Source organism: Carlito syrichta, unplaced genomic scaffold (assembly GCF_000164805.1).
Source record: "Carlito syrichta isolate Samal-C Ts95f unplaced genomic scaffold, Tarsius_syrichta-2.0.1 Scaffold138451, whole genome shotgun sequence".
NCBI lineage: Eukaryota > Metazoa > Chordata > Mammalia > Primates > Tarsiidae > Carlito > Carlito syrichta.
In genome coordinates this window covers 607850-626677 of record NW_007082547.1, presented here as the reverse complement: position 1 = coordinate 626677, position 18828 = coordinate 607850, and the positions used below count along the sequence as shown (strand labels likewise).

At 41.6% G+C, this 18828-nt stretch overlaps 1 protein-coding gene across 5 annotated transcripts in view; it reads left to right on the top strand.

Annotated features, from left to right (window-relative positions):
* Positions 1-18828, top strand: part of PPP1R7 (protein phosphatase 1 regulatory subunit 7) — a 35399-nt gene that overhangs the window by 12565 nt on the left and 4006 nt on the right. For all 5 annotated transcript variants that reach the window (XM_008049851.2, XM_008049853.2, XM_021708458.1 and 2 more), the window contains 2 exons: positions 1044-1148; positions 5197-5283. In XM_008049851.2, coding sequence (XP_008048042.1) covers positions 1044-1148; positions 5197-5283 — 192 coding nt within the window. The remainder of the gene's footprint in view (positions 1-1043; positions 1149-5196; positions 5284-18828) is intronic.

Genomic DNA, 18828 nt, shown 5'->3' with positions numbered 1-18828 from the left:
TGATCCTTCCGCCTCAGCCTTCCAAATAACTGGAACTATAAGTGCACGCCACCATGCCCGGCTAATTTTTTTATTTATTATAGAGATGAGGTCTTGCCAGGTTGCCTAGGCTAATCTCGAACTTCTGAGCTCAGGCAATCTTCTCACCTTGGTCTCCCAAAGTGCTGGGATTGCAGGCATGAGCCACCACACCCAGCCTAATTTACTTTAAAATATTTAATAGTTTTCAGCTGGGCACGGTGGCTCATGCCTATAATCACAACAGGCATGAGAGGATTGCCTGAGCCCAGAAGTTCGAGACCAGCCTGGGCAACTTGGCGAGACATCGTCTCTACAATAAATTTAAAAATGAGCCAGGCATAGTGGCATGTGCCTGTGGTTCAAGCTATTTGGAAGGCTGAGGCGGAAGGATCACCTGAGCCTAGCAGGTCAAGGCTGTGGTGGCCATGAGTGTACCACTGCACTCCAGCCTGGGTGACGTTGAAACTGACTCAAAAAAAAAAAAAAAATCAGTAATTTTGACATTTTAAAATTATGAAACTAATTCCAATAAACTTTCCTCAAGTACAACTTTAAAGAGTGAGTTATTTACATAAAAAACTGGTAACTTCCATGCATGAATTTTGGCACAGAATAGCAGACTCAAGATTTGTATTCCCCCTTTTTTCCTAACTCCAGTCCCATTTAGCATGTTTTAACAGAAATGACATTTAAATAATCATAACATTTACATATAGACCTACATAAATATGGTCAGTAGATTTTTGACAACTGTGTAGAGTTAATTCAATGGAGAAAGGACAGTATTTGCAACAATTGAGCATTCATCTGCCAAAAAATAATATAAAAATTAACTTAAATTTTATCATTTTTTAGAATTCTTTATGCTGATAAGAAACTTCATTTCCTAAAGAAAAAAAAAAGGAAACTTCATTTCCTAATTTTTAGAACTTTTTATGCTGATAAGAAGCTTCATTTCCTAAAGCCATGTCTTCTCTCACGTGCTGCTTCATTCTGACAGCTATGGTCTCTCCCTCTTGCAGAGCAATCGCCTAACCAAGATCGAGGGTCTGCAGAACCTGGTGAACTTGCGGGAGCTGTACCTCAGCCACAATGGCATTGAGGTCATCGAGGGCCTGGAGAACAATGTAAGATGCCCTTTGGTCTGTCTGGGGCCATGTGGGCGGGGGGCACTGGGTGGACAGGCAGTCAGCCAGCCAGCACACCCTGGCCTCCAGAGGTTATTGGAGAGCCCTCCCATCCTAAAAGCTAAGGTACTGCTTCTCGTGCATGAGATGTGAGCCTGTTGGCCCTCTGTCCTGAGAGTGCCTTGAAGGGCTGATGCTTTATGCGGAATTTCAGCACAGGAGTCCACAGGCGCCCTCAGTAGGGCAGCATCTGCTGCACATCCACTGTGTGCTGCAGGCATTTTGCAAGACTTGGAAAAAAACACACCCTACCTCCTCATAAACACCCTATACTACAGAGGGTAGTGATGTCAGCAGCTATTCTTTCCTCCTCTTTTCCAAGCCACTGAACTTCTGCCTCTACCCCTGTCCCCAGCTGCCTCAGCTCCCACTTCCCAGCCTGCGGGAGGTACTGGGCCAGCTTTCAGTCCCAGCCTCCTCCACCTCCTTCTCTTAAAGCATAGATAGCTTCCTCCACCCACCATTGCCACCTCCACCTCCCCCCACCTGCTGTCCATACCTGTCCTTGCTTGTCCACACTCCTTCTGCCCTCCCCAGCCCTTCTCACTCAGACCCAAGTCAGCCTCCTGCACAGAAGAGTGCCCACAGAGGCCCCGCCCTCCTCAGCTGCTTCCAGGTCAACCTACTTTCCCTCCGTGCAATATTCAAGACAAATAAAAGACTTTTTCTCATTCAATTTTACTGGGTTTTTTTTTCTGTTTTGTTTACTTGCCAGCAAGAGTAACCTGATGGGTCATTTTTATTATTGCAAACATAGTGTCTCAGGCTCACTGAAGGCTTCTTTGTGCCGGGCCCCAGGGCCTGGTTGCCCTTAATAATGTTGTTTTGGAAGAAAAAACCACAACCTGAATTTGATTTCACTAGCATCTACATAAAATTTTGGGACCGGACACGGTGACTCACGCCTGTAATCCCAGCACTTTGAGAAGCAGAGGCAAGAGGATTGCCTAAGTACAGGGGTTCGAGACCAACCTGGGCAACTTGGCGAGACCTCATCTCTACAATTAAAAAAAAAATTAGCCAGGTGTGGTGGTGCACGTCTGTGGTTCCAACTATTTAGAAGGCTGAGTTGGAAGGATCATCTGAGCCTAGCAGGTTGAGGCTTCGGTGGCCATGAGTGTGCCACTGCACTCCATCCTGGGCAACAGAGTGAGACTCTGACTCAAAAAAAAAAAATTGGAAAAATTCAAGTTTGTCAGTGGAAAGTTTGGTCACCTTCTTCCAACTTTGTATTCAAATTACAAGTTTATAAAACCAGTGAATAAACCAAGTGTTCACTTATACAGTGCAAGGTGACAAATTGAGGTGTCCCTGAGAAGGAAAGTAGTGACAGGCTGGAGGTGGAGACTGTGCAAAAGAGCCTGGGGTTGGGACCAGGCAGGGTGCACAGAAGGATGCCTTGCTAAGACACCCACATTCCAGGGAGCGTGTTACCCTCTTGCACCCTGGCCTTCCTGAGTGAAGTTGCTGCACCACCACATCTGTAACGTGATTCCAGACAAACAGGAAAGGAGCACAGTTCAGAATTTTACTAGTAAGAGTGTGACATGTGATCTTGGTTAAACACCAGCTCATTCTTGGGCATCAAACAAAACAGAAAAAAAAAAATCATTGCATGTTATCATAATATTTATCATTATCAAATGTGACAGTCTTTCCCCTCTGGGATTTTTTTCAACTAGCGATCAGACAAATATTTGATTCTAAGTGTTATCTTAATTTATCTAGAATTTATTTTTGTGGTGGGAGATAAGGAAATAAATGTACCTTTGTCCCAAATGGCAAATGCACTGTCCCAACTTATCAAACAACCTCCTCCCTGATGTCGTGTGACACCTGTCTTGTTCTGGAGTTTTAAGAGACAGAGTCTCACTATATTGCTCAGGCTGGTCTTAAACTCCTGGCCTCAAGTGATTCTCCCACCTCAGCTTCCCAAAGTGCTGGGATTACAGGCATGAGCCGCTGTTCCCAGCCTTTTTTTTTCTTCTATTTTTTAAAGCAATTCTTCCTGATTTGCTTTTGAATGAGCTTTTAAAACATTGTTCATCTTTCCCAGAAAAATTTGAAATAGTGTTGAGTGCATAATCAAATTCCTGAGCTCAGAGATTGGGAACCAGTTCTGGTAGCTAGAACTGGCCACCAGCTACTCTGCCCCAGTGCTGAGCCTTGGTACTTGGACTTCACAATGCTCAAATCTCACTGTGTGTGTCAGGCCACTTTCATTTCACCAGCTTCTGGGCATTCACACACTTTGACCTTGAGTATCCCAGAAGCATGCAGAGTATTAGAGAGAGCTGCCATCTGTACAGGAGAGGCATCATAATGAGATGTTTTGAAGGAGCTGCCTCAGCAACATCCCCACGTGTAGCCTGCTGGATGGAGAGTGGCGTTGAACATGACCCAGCCCATGCGTGGCATGTGTACTTGGCACTGACTGGGGAGGAGCTGGGTATGAACGCAGGCAGGAGCAGTGTAGCTAGAGGAGCTCCCAGGCCACAGCCATAGCACGCTGAATCAGCAGAGCTGCTGGCTGGGTGCTTTTGTGGGGTGAGAGGTTGCTTTTGTTTGTTTGTTTTTGAAACATTTTTAAAACTGTCCCTTAAAACTTGGAAGCAGGCCGGGCTCGGTGGCTCAGCCTGTAATCCCAGTGCTTTGGGAGGCCGAGGCGAGTGGATTGCCTGAGCCCGCAGGTTTGAGACCCACCTGGGCAACTTGGCGAGACCTCATCTCTACATAAATCAAAAATCAGCCAGGCGTGGTAGCTCACGCCTGTAGTTCCAGCTACTTGGAAGGCTGAGGCGGAAGGATCGCTGGAGCCCAGCAGGTCAAGGCTGCGGTGGCCGGGAGCGGCCACTGCACTCCACTCTGAGTGACAGAGAACTCCAACTCAAAAAAAAAAACTTGGGAGGATTTGGAATCAGAATACCCAGAAACACAGTAGAAAACAGAAGGGAATCTTCAATCAGAAGTACAGGGACATTTGAGGGCAGAGCTCTCTACCAGAGGCTTTCAGTTTGTAAAAGTTTTCCTTTTGATGGAAAATTTGCCAATTGGTTTGATTAAATATGCTGTCACAAGCAGTGGAGCTTTAACAGACTTAGTTTTCACTACAAAATCATTCTTCTGTTAAATCTTGAAACTGTAAACTTTAAAAAAAATTACCCAGACTTTGCTGATTCATATTGGGAAGTAAGTATAGATGAGCAGATGATCATAAAAATACGGTGTTGTCTTTTGGTCTGAGGATACCTAGGACACAGTCCACCCAGGATATAGGCCTCAGTTGGCTGAGCATCTGCTTCCCTTCTTGCTTCCATCAGCTGTAAGTTCCAGGGCGGCACAAGACTCACTCTCCCAGGGCCTAGACTCACTCTCCCAGGGCCTGGGCTTTCTATTCTCTGTATCCCTGCTCCTGTCGGCCTCTTGCCAGACAGGAGTGTGGACTTGGGATCTGAGAGTGCCTCCTCCCAGCACCATTCAGTGCCTGTGCAGTTTCTTTCCCCCATTGAGCCCAGCTCCTCATCCCTAAATGAAGAGAGGAACTTTGTTTTGAGGATTACTTGGTATTGTGTATTTTCTCATGATAAATGCTAAATAAATGTCACTACAATTGTCACTCTTGCTTCAGAGTCCATCTCAGAGCCCCAGGGATCACTCTGCTCTTCCCAAGACCACTGCTCTCACTGGGATCCTCAGTGGACAGGGATCTAGGAGCACGACTTGGGAGTCTGACACAGACAGTCTCAAATCCCAGTAATCATGAGAGCTCAAGGTGGTAGCTGCACAGACTCTGATGGAAACACTAGCCCAGAGAAGGCTTCAGGAAGTGGGCAGGTCTCATCACCCTCGGTAGCATGCCCCTATCCAATGAGGGCAGAGGGTAGCTCACCCTGCAGCCCTAAGCTCAGTGCGTAACACTGCATGCATGGTCACTCAAACCATTGTTGAACTGAGGTAATCTAGGAAACATTTTATTTCCTTATTTTAGAACAAACTCACGATGTTGGACATTGCATCAAATAGAATCAAAAAGATTGAAAATGTCAGCCATCTAACAGATCTGCAAGAATTCTGGGTGAGTTTAATACATGCTAGAATTGATGAAATTTTGACTTCACTGGTCTCATCAATTAAAATGTCAAATGAATGAATACAAGGGTCTCCCGTCCTGTAAGCCCTCATGCTAAGTAAATCAGTCACGTAATGAGACTTGGGGTGGACTCTCTTGTCAGTGTGTGTTGATGTTGTCCATGCTCCTCAGAGTGTGACCCACAGATCAGCAGCCTCCGTGTAAGTGAGGAGCATGTTAGAAATGCAGATTCTGGGGCCCCACCATATCCCAGATGCATATTGAGCCAAAACCTGCACTTTAACAAGACTCCAGGTGACTGGTATACCTGAACATTCAGGAAGCCCTGATCTGTGTGTGGGTAGAACCTAGAATTGTCATTGGACCAAATGGTTTCCAAATCTCAACAGAGGAGCAGACACAGTCAGTGCAGATATATTCTAGCACAATAGAAAGAAAATGTTGGATGGGTTTCTGCATTTAGTCACCATTCAATTTGCCTTGTATTTGTCTTGGTAGTTATAAGAGTGGTTTGGGGAGTAGTATTGCAGAGCCAGTGAAAGAAACAAGATGTAAGAAGTCTTTGCAACTCTGCTAAAGAGGTTGGGAAATGGTCAGAGTTGATGTCTTTAGTCTTAGGATTCCATCATATAATAAAGCTTATCGCTTTTCCCTAGCGTGTGGCACCTGCAGGGATCATGGCATATGTATCACCCTGTGATGCTGTGAATGGATTGTTGTCCTTGGATGCATTCAATCTGATCCAAGATTCATGCTGAGTCTAAGGCATCTTCTTTCTTGTCTAGCTACTGACCCTGCTTTTATCCTGTGTGTTTTCCTTTCCTGACTTAAAAGATCATCCAAGTTTCTCTAGAACACAAGTGACCTGCTGTGAAAAATGTTCCTTGCCCCTTATTAATAGCTCTGGGTCTTGAGTAGTGTCTTGATATGGCTCCAGAGCATGTCTGGGAAGACCAGATCCAGAATTTCCCAGGTAGTAAAGGTGTCCTAGTCCAGGGGGAGACAAATGAACCTCCATAAATTCAGGTGGGTCTATGTGAAGGAAGGTGTGGTAGTGGTAGGCTGGTTGGATCCGAGCACAGGGAGTTGGCTTCAAAGAAGCCAGGGAACCATACAGAGGAACCAAACAACAGGAATAAATACTCAGAAACAGAGGACCTGGGTAAGGGAATGGGTACCTGGTAAAAAATTAAGGGAGCAGGTTTGGGAAACCAGCTGATACTGAAGTGGTATTTCTGAAACACTATTCCTTCTGCATACACTGCCAAGGAACAAAACATGGTACATGGAGTGCTGCAACCACTGGCAGGAGCCAATTGGGCAACACAGCTAACAGAGAGGCAAGCAGGTTGGCCATCAATCACTGGGGACCGGATAGTGCCTGACCCTATAACAGAGGAATCCTGTTTCTTAGTCCACCAAACAAAAATAGTAAAAATAGCAGGATTTGCATGGTGCTGTATGGTGTCCAGACTGCTTTTCGTTCTGATCTAATTATCATAACAACCTTGTGACTAAGATGTTACCCTATTTGACAGGTAAGGAATTAGACTCTAGAAAGGGAAGTTGCAAACTAGGAACTCTCAAACTCAGTTCTATGCTCATATCACAGTTGAGCGTCACTTCACTAAAGAAGAAATAGAAAGCCAGTCTTAATAAGTTTCTAATAACCCAAAAACTATGTTTATTGGTTTTCTGTCTACTTGCTCTACCAATTACTAAGAGGAAACTATTGAAATCTTCTAACTATAATTGTCAATTTGTCTATTCCTCCTTCAGTTTTTGTTTTTGTATTCTGAAAGATCTGTGATCAGATGCATACACATTTAGGATTATAATGTCTTCTTGATAATTTGATTCCTTTATGATATGAAATATCCTTCTTTATGCTGTCATCTTTATCCTTGTCCTAGAAGTCTATCTTGTCTGTTATTAATATAGCCACTCCATCTGTTTTAGGATTAGTGTTCTCATGGAATCTTTCTCAGTCCATTGACTCTTGACCTGTTTCTTTATCATTAAAGTGTGTTTTTCTTTTTTAGAAAGTATATAGTTAGGTGTTGCTTTTTTTATCTAGTCTGACAATCTGTGCCTTTTAAGTGGTGTTTTTAGACTGCTTACATTTACTGTAATTACACTTAATTGCATTTTGTGTAATGACTGAGTTTAAGTCTGTCGTCTTGGTGTTTGTTTTTATTTGTATCATCTATTATTTGTTCTACTCTGTTCCTGTCTTTTTTTGGAATAAGATTTTTCTTTAATGTCTGCTATTCTATTTTATCTCTATTATTGGCTTATTTGCTGTACCTCTGTACTTGTGTTTTCTTGTAGTTATTTGTTTTGGATTTTTTGGTTTTTTTGTAATTGCTGCTCTAAAATTACAAAGTGCATTTTTAATTTATCATCATTTGTCTTCAAATAATATTATACAACTTCACATGTAGTGTAAGACCCTTACAAAAAGTATACTCCAGTAGTTAGTGTTGTTGTGCATTTTACATTTAAGTAGCTTATAAGCCCCATGATACATTGTTATATCAGTTATATTTTAAAGAAATTTACAAACAAGCTCACTTATTTTTCCATTTTTGGCATTCTTCATATTTTTGTGTAGATCTGAGTTTCCACTTGATATTTTCTTCCACCTGAAGATTGTTAATATTTTGTTGTTGTTGTTATTCAGTGCAGCAAACCAATTCCTTCAGCTTTTATTTGTCTGAAAAATGTATTTAATTTGCCTTCACTTTTGAAGGATAGTATTATGGATATACAATTCTCGTTTGACAGCTTTTTTTTTTCTTTTTTAAGCATATTAAAGACCTTGTTCCTTCATCCTCTGGTTTGCATTGTTTCTACTAAGAAGTCAAAAGTCATGCTTATCTTTTCTCGTCTGGCTGCTTTTTAAATCACTGTTCTTTTTAAACACTGTTTTTTTGTTTCATTTGGGGTTTTGCAACTTGAAAGTAATATGCCAAAGGTAGTTTGTTTTTATTTTTTTGTTTGTTTGTTTGTTTGTTTTTGAATTAGAGTCTTACTCTGTCACCCATGCTAGAGTGCAGTGGCATGCTCACAGCCACCGCAGCCTCGACCTGCTGTGCTCAGGCGATCCTTCTGCCTCAGCTTTACAAGTAACTGGAACTATAGGCATGCACCACCACACCTGGCTAATTTTTTGATTTATTATAGAGATGAGTTCTTGCCAAATTTCCCAGGCTGGTCTCAAACCTGTGGGCTCAGTAGTCCTCTTACCTTGGCCTTCCAAAGTGCTGGGATTATAGGCGTGAGCCACCACACCTGCCCCATAGGGTAGGTTATTGTCTTTGATGTGCTAAGATTCACTGAGCTTTTTGGATCTGTGAATTTATAGTTTTCATCAAGTATGGAAAACTTCTGAAAATTATTTCCTTTAAAATTGTTTCTGACCCTACTTTCCCCAGTTTCTTTGTGAAATTCAAGTTATACACATGCTAGTTTATTGGTATTTAGGTCTCTGAAACTCTGTTCCCCCACCCCATTCCTACCTCTCAAGCTTTCATCTTGCTGTGCTTCATTTTGTATGATTTCTATTGCTATGTCTTCAAGGTCATGATCTTTTCTCTTCTTTTCTTATTTTTATGAGTTGATTTCACTCTGTCACCCAGGCTGGAGTGCAGTGGCACACTCATGGCCACCCCAGCATCGACCTGCTGGGCCTCAGTGATCCTTCCGCCTCAGCCTTCCTAGTAGTCGGAGCTACAGGCGCATGCTACCACGCCTGGCTAACTTTTGATTTATTGTAGAGACAAGATCTCGCCAAGTTGCCCAGGTTGGTTTCAAGCCCATGGGCTCAGCTAATCCACTTGCCTCGGCCTCCCAAAGTGCTGGGATTATAGCCTGAGCTACCGAACCCGGCCAGTCATGATCTTTTCATCTGTAGTATCTAATCTGCTGAGTCCGTGTGATTTTATTTTTTTATTTTCAGGTGCTGTATTTCTCAACTCTAAAAGAATATTTGGCTTTTTTTGTAGATTTTGTTTTTCTCCTCATTAGATTCAAGTTTTCCTTTAAGTCCTTCTTTCTTCACATGTGTAGTAATTTTTTATTGGATGTTAGGCATTCTGATATTAAATTGTTTGAATGTCTGGATTTATACTATTTTCCTTTAAAGCATAGTGGACTTTATCTGGCAGGCAGTAAGATGCTGCTTGATGCTTTTAAGACTTGTTTTAAGCTTTATTAGGGTACATCTAAATAGTCTATCCTCTAAGACAAATACAGCTCTGTTTGTAAGCTGTGACTCTCCTTGGATTTCTAGTGAATATCCTGTGTGTTTAACGTCTCTCCACTCTGGTTGATAGGAACACAAATGTGTCCCTGCCCTTTGTGAGCTCTGGTAATTATTCAGCTCATGGCTCTCTAGTTGTTGTTCTTTGGCCAGCCTTGAAGCTTTTCACAGTCCAGCTTAGTCTTCAGTTCAAGATTGTGACTTTCTGGAGAATTTTTTCCCTACAGAGCTCACTTCTATCTATAAATTCCAGCCATCTCTGTCTCCCTAAACTACCATCATCACCTCAACTCAGTATGGCCTCTGCTTGGGTTTCCCCTCCTTGTGCTCCAGAAAACTCCTCTAGGCAGAAGACCAGGATGATCATAGAGCTCACCTTATTTGTTTTCCTTCTTTCGGGAATCACTGTCTTGTGTTGCCAATTGTCCAAAGTATGAAAACAATTATTTCATATATTTTGTCCAGTCTTCTAATAGTTTGTGACAAAAGGGCAAGTTAAGAACCACTATTCTATGATGGCTGAAGCAGAAGTCCTACTTATTTATTTTGTTTTTGTGTCTCTATCACCACTAGAATATAAGCCTCCTAAGAGCAGAGGAATCTGTCTGTTTTATTTACCCTTTTTTCTTCCCAATTTTTTGTATTGTGGTAAAATATGACATACAATCTACTATTGTAACCATTTTTAAGTGTACAGTTTAGTGGTATTAAACACATAATGCTATGCGACCATCACCTCCATCCGTCTCCTCTTTTCATCTTGTAAAACTGAAACTCTGTACCCATTAAACAATAACTCCCCATTTTTTCCCTCCAAGCCCCTGTAAACTACCATTCTACTTTCTGTCTCTATAAGTTTGACTACTCTATGGACTTCATATAGGTGGAATTATGCAGTATTTGTCTTTTTTGTGACTGACTTATTTCACTTAGCATAATGTCCTCAGGGTTCATCTAGCTTGTGTCAGAATATCCTGTTGTATGGATATTATTTTGCTGCTTACTCCTACCAGCACTTAGAATAATGCCTGATACATACTTGAAAGAGCAGAAGGAATATAGGAAAGGAAAGTTGGTCAGTTGGGTGGTGACTAACTGCAGATAACACTGGAAAACATGCTTATGCACATGTGTCAGATGCAGGGCTAACATCCTTATATTAAAAACAGCTCACACAAAGATGCCACTTGAAACTGGGAACGGAGCATGAACAGGCAGTTCACAGAGGGAGAGGTAACAGTTGCTTGTAAATACATAAAACATTTCCTATCGTTAATTTTTTAAATATATGACAACAATGAGATTCAGCATTGCCTGTCAGGTTAGCAAAGACTCTTATAGAATGCAGTTGCAGCCAGTCTGTGATGCAGTGGGCATTCTCATGACTACTGAGAGGCCTGTGTTTAGTACAAGTTTTCTGTTGGTCATTCTGAGCCTTTAAAATGCCACACTCTTAGACATAATATTTTCACATCTAAGATCTAACAAAATGATGAGAAATGCATATAATGATTTATGTACAAAAATATATAGATATCAGGATTTTTTACAGTAGAAATCACTTTCTTGTGATAAAGGTAAAAATTGTAAAAATGAAAAAGATTGTAAAAATGAAAAAGATAGGATTATAAAGAAGTAAAAAAAGAGACAGCCCTTTCTCAGTATATATCCTCTCAGACTTTTAAGTATATTATTTTTTAAAACAAAAAGGAGGGATTCTATTTTGTATACCTCCCTGAAATCTACCTTTTTTTCTTTTTCTGAGTTGGGGTCTTACTGTGTCACCCAAGCTGGAGCACAGTGGCACGATCATGGCTTACCGTAGTCTTCACCTTCTGGGCTCAGGCACTCCTTCTGTCTTAGCCTCCCAAGTAGCTGGGACTATAGGCATGCACCACCACACCTGGCTAATTTGGGGGGGGGGCTTGGGGTTGGGCGGGGGTTGGTAGAGACAAGGTCTTGCTATGTTTTCCAGGCTTGTCTCAAACTCTGGGGCTCAAGCAATCCTTCCACCTTGGCTTCCCAAAGTACAGGGATTATAGGCATGAGCCTCCACGCCCAGCCAAAATCCACCTGTTTTACATAAGATATCACAGAGATCAAAGTTCAGAAATCAGAAGTGAAAAAAGAAAGAGTAAGCACATCTAATCTTACACAAATTCTGAACATAGAGCATAGTAAAATTCCTGTGGTCACCTGAAAGTTTAGGGATTTTTTCTATAGTATACAAAAAACTCTTAAAAGTGACAAAACAGTTCAATAGAAAAGAAGATGGAGAATAGAAATGAACAGTTCACAAATATAGTGATCTCACCTCTGCCATACAGGAAATATTTCAAGCTGACATTCAGGGCCTTGAAGGGTGGTATGGTGACTATGGGGCCAAGATGCCGCACAGTGGAGAGCATGTGGCTGAGACCAGCTCTGCCCTGCTCAGCCTGGACCCTTGGGTGACTGCTCCCACCCTCTTTCCCAGAACATAGAAAAGACAGAAAGCAGTAGCCAGGGGAATAGAAACATTTGACAGGAAAGTGTTTCCTCCCCTACAGTGTCTGATGCTAGTGTGGAACCTGTCTGCCTGCCACCTCTGCTGGCACGGGGACATCCCAGGACCCTCGCTGACTGTTGGCAAACACTCCCCACTCATTTAAGCCAAAGGAAGTATATGGATTACATCGCTGGCTTGCTTCATGTGCTTCCTCATCCCTCTTGAGGGAGGCATCTTCCTGTGGGCAGTGCCCTGCCACCATCTTGATACTCCTGACCAAAGGCTATGGTGGGCAGGGGGACTGCTCCAGGAGAGGCTGTCTGGCTCCCTCTCCACACTCGGGCCCTGCACCACCCCACAGCCAACTTTCTTCTCCTCTCAGTCCAGTGCTGGCTATTCCATTAGTTTCATTTGCATTCTTTAATTATAATTAACTCGAACCCTGGCCTCTCTATTAGCCAGTTTTCCTTTTTGTCAGTTGCTCCTTGTACTTTGTTTGCCTTTTGATTATCAACTTAGGGAGATCCTTATATATGAATGATATTAAACCTTTGTATATCATTTGTAAGATAAATACTTTTCTCCACTTTTCACTAGTCTTCAACTTTCTTTATGGTACTTACGTAACTGTAACTATTACTTGTGCAGATATATGTCTTTGCCTCAGTTTTCTGTGTTTGGTGTTAGTATAGAAAAAGTTATAAACCCAAAGCTTATAAAAAAATTTACCTGATTTTCTTTTAAAACTTTGCTTTAAAACCTTGTCAGATAAATATTGTTTTATTACTATTATTCCATAATAAAGATGAGAAAACTTAGGCTTAGAGAGAAAGACAGATCTTCCATCAATATATTCAATCTTAAGTTTTAACAATCTTGCCTCTGCAACATTGCTCCCATCTATTTTGATATTTGCATTTATAAAACTAATTTTGTATTTGTATATCCATTTAAATATAATAAAATGGCATTGATTTTGAAACTAAAAAAACCAAAACAAAAAAAAAAAACAACTTTGCTTTATATGTTATATCTTTTCTCCAAGTTAGGGAATAAGACATTATCATATATTGTGCCACCATAAAGTGAGGTCTTCAGAAGAATCACTATTACAAAAAAAAAAAATGCTCATGATAAGCTGGGCTCAGTGGCTCAGCCTGTATTCCCAATACTTCGGGAGGCTGAGGCGAGTAGATTACCTGAGCTCACAGGTTTGAGACCAGCCTGGGCAACTTGGCAAGACCTTGTCTCTATAGTAAATCAAAAATTAGCCAGGCGTGGTAGCGTGCACCTATGGTCCTGGCTACTTGGAAGTCTGAGGTGGAAGGATCGCCAGAGCCCAGCAGGTCAACGCTGGGGTGGTCATGAGTGTGCTGTTGTACTCCAGCCTGGGTGACAGAGTAAGACTCCGACTCCAAAACAAAAAACGACTCGAGCTCACTAAAAATGTTTTGCATTTTCCTTTTTTTCATTAGTACTATATCATGGCATTTTATTTTTTTTCTTTTTCTTTCTTTTTTTTTTTTTTTGAGTTGGGGTCTCACTCTGTCACCCAGGCTGGAGTACAGTGGCATACTCACAGCCACCCCAGCGTTGACCTACTGGGCTCCGGTGAGCCTTCCCCCTCAGCCTTCCAAGTAGCCGGAACTACAGGTGTGGGTTACCACACCTGGCTAATTTTTGATTTATTGTAGAGACGAGGTCTCACCAAGTTGCCTGGGCAGGTTTCAAACCTGCAGGCTCAGGCAATCCGCTCGCCTTGGCCTCCCAAAGTGCTGGGATTGCAGGCTGAGCCGCTGAGCCCGGCCTTCTAGTTGTTCTTAAACTCAGTGCATGTGGACACACATGTGCAGGAAAAAAAAAAAAAAGACTGGAAGAAAATATGCCAGAACGAGAAGCTCTTATGAGTAGTTGATTTTTCTTTTTTCTCTTATATTCTTTGGTTCTAAAAAAAAAAGTTGTAAAATATGTTCTAAAAGGACTTACATGCAGTATCAACCCTGTTGAATATATATGCTGGTAAAAATGCTGGAAGAAAATATAACAAAATATTAAGCGTGGTTTTCTTTTTGTGGTGAGAGTATGCATTTTTTTGTTTAGTTTTTTTTTTTTCCTCTATATTTTTCTGTATTTCTCAACTTTTGGCAATGAGTATTTTTAGCAGGAGAAAATGGAAAAGACTAATGTCTTTTGTGTGTATTTTCAAATGGAGGCTGAGGTGAGAGTGACGGGTCTATGCAAGCTGTTGAAGAGTCCATAGCTGGCAGGAGTCCATGGAGAGCCAGCCAACCCAGGCCCCCTCCAGAGCTTTGGTCACAACACTGGCACAGGAGCAGACCCAGATGGAGGCAGTGGCAGCAGAAATAGAAAGAAGGGAATGGAGGTCAAGAGAAAGTCAAGGGAAAATGAACAGATCAACTAAGGGAGAGGCAGGATACCCCATGACTGGGTTTCTGGATGGAAGACATAGGCCAGGACTGGTTCTACAGGAAAAAGGCAGCAGTGGGCTGGAAGCTCTCTTGATAGCTTCCTCCTCACCAGTTTACTACTGTTTTTACAAAAGTCAGTATGGACAAATTCTTGATAACCAGTATGCTGTCCTGGATGGGTGGGTGGATGGATGGATGAATGGATGGATGGACGGATGGATAGATATGTAGATACATAGCTACATAGAAAATAAGTATAGAATTTATAAATAAAATTTATAAATAAAAGCATATATATATTTCCTTATTTTTTACAGAGAAGCATTAGAAGCATAAGCCAGTATATTTTATAAATATATCTTTTCTCCAACTTAGGGAATAATAAATAATCATATACCCTATCATGACACATTGTACCACCCATAATATGAGGTCTTCAGAGAAATCAAGAGTGTAAAGGAAAATGCTCAGGACATAAAACTAATGAAAAAAGAAAGATGCCAAATATTTTTGGTGAGATCTAGTTATTCTTAAACTCTGCACGTGGACACACACATGCAGAAAAGAAAAGACTGGAAGGAAATATGCTAAATGGGAAATGAGGGGGCGAGGTGGAGGGTGTGGGGTTAGAATGAGACTTATCTGAATATAACTTTTTATATAATTTGGGCTTTTGTGTTAATGCTTTATACATTAAAAATTTTTGTAACTTGGGCAACCTCTTTCAGGTCCCCTCCCACTGTAACTGAGCTTTTCTGTCTTCTTAATAAACCCTACTTTCAAAAAAATTTTTTTTTGTAACCTAAAATTGAAAATGAACTGGAGCCGGGCTTGGTGGCTCAGCCTGTAATCCCGCGTCTCTGGGAGGCTGAGGTGAGTGGGTTGCTTGAGCCCGCGGGTTCGCCTGGGCAACTTGGCGAGACCTCATCTCTACAATAAATCAAAAAATAAGCCAGGCGTGGTAGTGCACGCCTGTAGTTCCAGCTACTTGGAAGGCTGAGGCGGAAGGATCACCAGAGCCCAGCAGGTCGAGGCTACAGTGGCCGGGAGCAGCCACTACGCTCCAGTCTGGTCAACAGAGTGAGACTCCAACTCAAAAAAAAAAAAAAGAAAATGAACCTAAAAGAACCTAACAGTATTTCAAATTGGCACTGTAATCATACAAATAAAATAAGTATTTCAAGTAACTGTGAAAATAGTACTCTGGCTATATGGTGTTTAAGACATATTCTAAGGACAGAAATAATAATTCTAAGGACAGAAGTAATCCCAGAAATCTTTGAACTTCACTTAGTAGTTTTGGTATTATAATTTTGAAACTATTTTTAATATGTTACTAGATAAATAAGTATGTTAATGTGAGTAGTATCCTACTCAACCTTCTCTTTGGAAGAAAATAGACACAAATATAAAATCAAGTAAGTTAAGAAAAAAAACTAATGTTAATTTTAAATTTGGAGCCAATTTCGCCATGAGGGAGCAACAACTGACTATGTTACCAGCCGCCACAAACAGCTACAAATGTGGTCACACCTGTGTGGCTGTTTCAGGCCATGAGCCATAAGGTGAGGGAAGCACAGCAGCTGAGTGCCACCATCACCTGCTTTCTGCCACAGGGCAGCTGTCCCCTGGTTAGAGAAATAGAGGTTGGAGGTCACGCTGCTGAGGGCTAGAACTTGATACAAGGCTGGTTACTAGAGAGGAAATTGCTGCACTGAGATGCAGCCCTTGAAGTCAGCATTGGGGTTTACCTTAGCCGCAGGAGAGTCTCCATGTGTGCAGACTAAGCCTCAGCAAGACCTGTCAAAGGACAGCTACTGGGGGCTGTGAGCCCTGTGGAGAGTCCAGAGGCCACCCATGCTTGGAGACACTGGAGCCCTGGCCTGCAGAGCAAAGAGAGACTCCATGAAATCCCAGCATGGCCTCACCAAGCCTGTGACAAAGCTCGCACTGGAACAGGCAGCTCTCCAGAGCACAACTTGTTAAAGGAGAACAGACTCTCAACAATCTAACATTCACAATATCTGTAGTAAGGCATCACTAGCTATTCAAAGAAACAAAGGAACTGGGACACTAATGAGAAGAAAGGTGTCCATAGAAACTATGGTAGGGGATCGCTAAAACAGGTCTCTAGTGGTCCCCACCTCCTGGTGTTCGTGCCTGTGTGAGCTCCTCCCTACAAGTGTGGGTTGAATTTATTGACTCACCTCTAACTAACAGAGATGAAACTTCACCTCCAGCATCAGGTTACAAAAAGACATTGGCTTCTGCCTTCCAGCTCTCTTTTGCTCGCTCTCTCGTGAATGCTTAGCTTTATATGAAGTAACAGATGCTTCCTCTGACATATGATGTGCACATCCCCTTTGCCAAAATGTCATATAGATTTTCAAAAAATAAGAGATTTTGACTTTCTACCCGCTGTTTATGAAATTTATCCTAAGATTTCTACATACCTGTTTTGTTTAAAATATTACTAAGTATGGGATAATGAATCTAAATTTTCTGTATAGATATCAACTGAAAAACCATTGTAATGGAAAGTATATGCATTCTATGTATCTATATGCAAAATCCAATACATACAAAACCCACGTTTGAGTTTTGAAAACCAGGAGAGTCTAATGGGAAAAAGTCAACCTGGGAAATGTTCTGTAGCTAAATTCCAGTAGTTAATTCGGGCAAGAATCATCAACAGGTGCTAAAATAACTGGGGAAGAATGCTAAAGAGCTGGATGTTTACTCATGTGTCCAAGTGTCACACCATAGAGAACTTGCTAATTGCAAAGAGGTAAACGTATTCCCAGACTCATCTCGTATCCCCAACTTAACCATGTGGTAAAACTTAGCATCCCTGCTAGTGGGACAACCTGATGCTATGTGTCCCCAGTGTGATTCATCTAGGTAGTATACTTATCAAAATGTTTAATCTGATCTAATGAAGCATTTATACCTATCTTCACGTATAGGAAGTACAAGAGCTAGAGGAACAAGCTAAATGACACCTCAAGGAAACAGCAGATAAATCCAGAATTAGGGATATTTTACAAGACAGTTAATCTGGATTTCTTCAAAAAGTCCATTTTAGTTTTTTTTTTAAATGTGAGAAGGAGGTGGGAAATGTTCAAGATTAGAAGAGACTAAAAATTCCACCTTCTGGGGAGATAAGCTATAGGAAAAAGAGTGTATCTACACTCCCACACCATGCTACTTTACATGCTAATTGTGAAGAACTTAAGAAGAGAAACGTAAGGCCATGGTTTCTTTGCCCCAACCTGGGATTCAGAAGCTTCTAGAGTATCTATGGAGTCAATACTAGTGAATGTTTTTAGTTCCATTTTGGAAAAATACGAAGATAAGAACCTCTGAAAGTTACAGATATCAAACACACCATTTACAATGTACCGCTGGTGGTGAGTGAGCAAAATTCCCAGCCCCACATTTACCAAATCCTGGAGAAACTGCTCTGAGATTGACTGTGCTGTGGAAAATCCTCAATTACAAGATCTGGAGCTTATAAAGGTGGTATACCATTCTGGACTAATGGGATAATGACACTGAAAAATGCTGTGATGTGCGAGACAGGAAGCATATGCTGTGCAACAGATACAAATAAATATAAATCTATATATTGAGAAAGACGAGATGGCAGGAACTGTAAGACCGCCTACGCCAGAGCTGAGTCAGCCACCAATGATATTATGAAAAGTTTTATAAATAGACTGTGCTATAGAAAAAAATCCTACTTCTTCCAAACAGAGTAATATTGCTACTTTTATTAAATGAATGTACTTTTTGTGTGTTTAAGGTAAAAGTGCTTAAGGCATGTGTATGTGTCATTTTCGTGCCTCATTGCTTTAACAGACTCTTTCTGTTAACTAACCAACTACTAGTCACATGCCTGTGGATAGATTACTTCCACCATAATGCTAATTTTGCAGGCTTTGCATTGGCCACGTGGCCAGCTCAAGCTGTACAAGTGTAATGTGATAGACTTACACTTAAGAGAATAGCGTTTAAGAATTGATCCTAATGTCCCTTTCCAGTGGCAGCACCAACTTGAACTGACAGCAAAGCACCAGCCTAAGTTACAAAACCCCTGTGATATGACTTTTCTCGTCAGGTTTCAGTCCCTCTGCAGGAGCTGAGCTCTGGGTTTTGGAAATCTCGATTTCCCAAAGCCAGTGCACATTTGTCCCACAAGAAGTTCTGTGAAAATAGGCTCCTCAAACAGAGGAGTCCACAAAACTGCATATTATATTCCTCTCTGAGAAATTCATAAAAAAAACAATGAGTTGCTGGGCTCGGTGGCTCAGCCTGTAATCCCGTGCCTTTGGGAGGCTGAGGTGAGT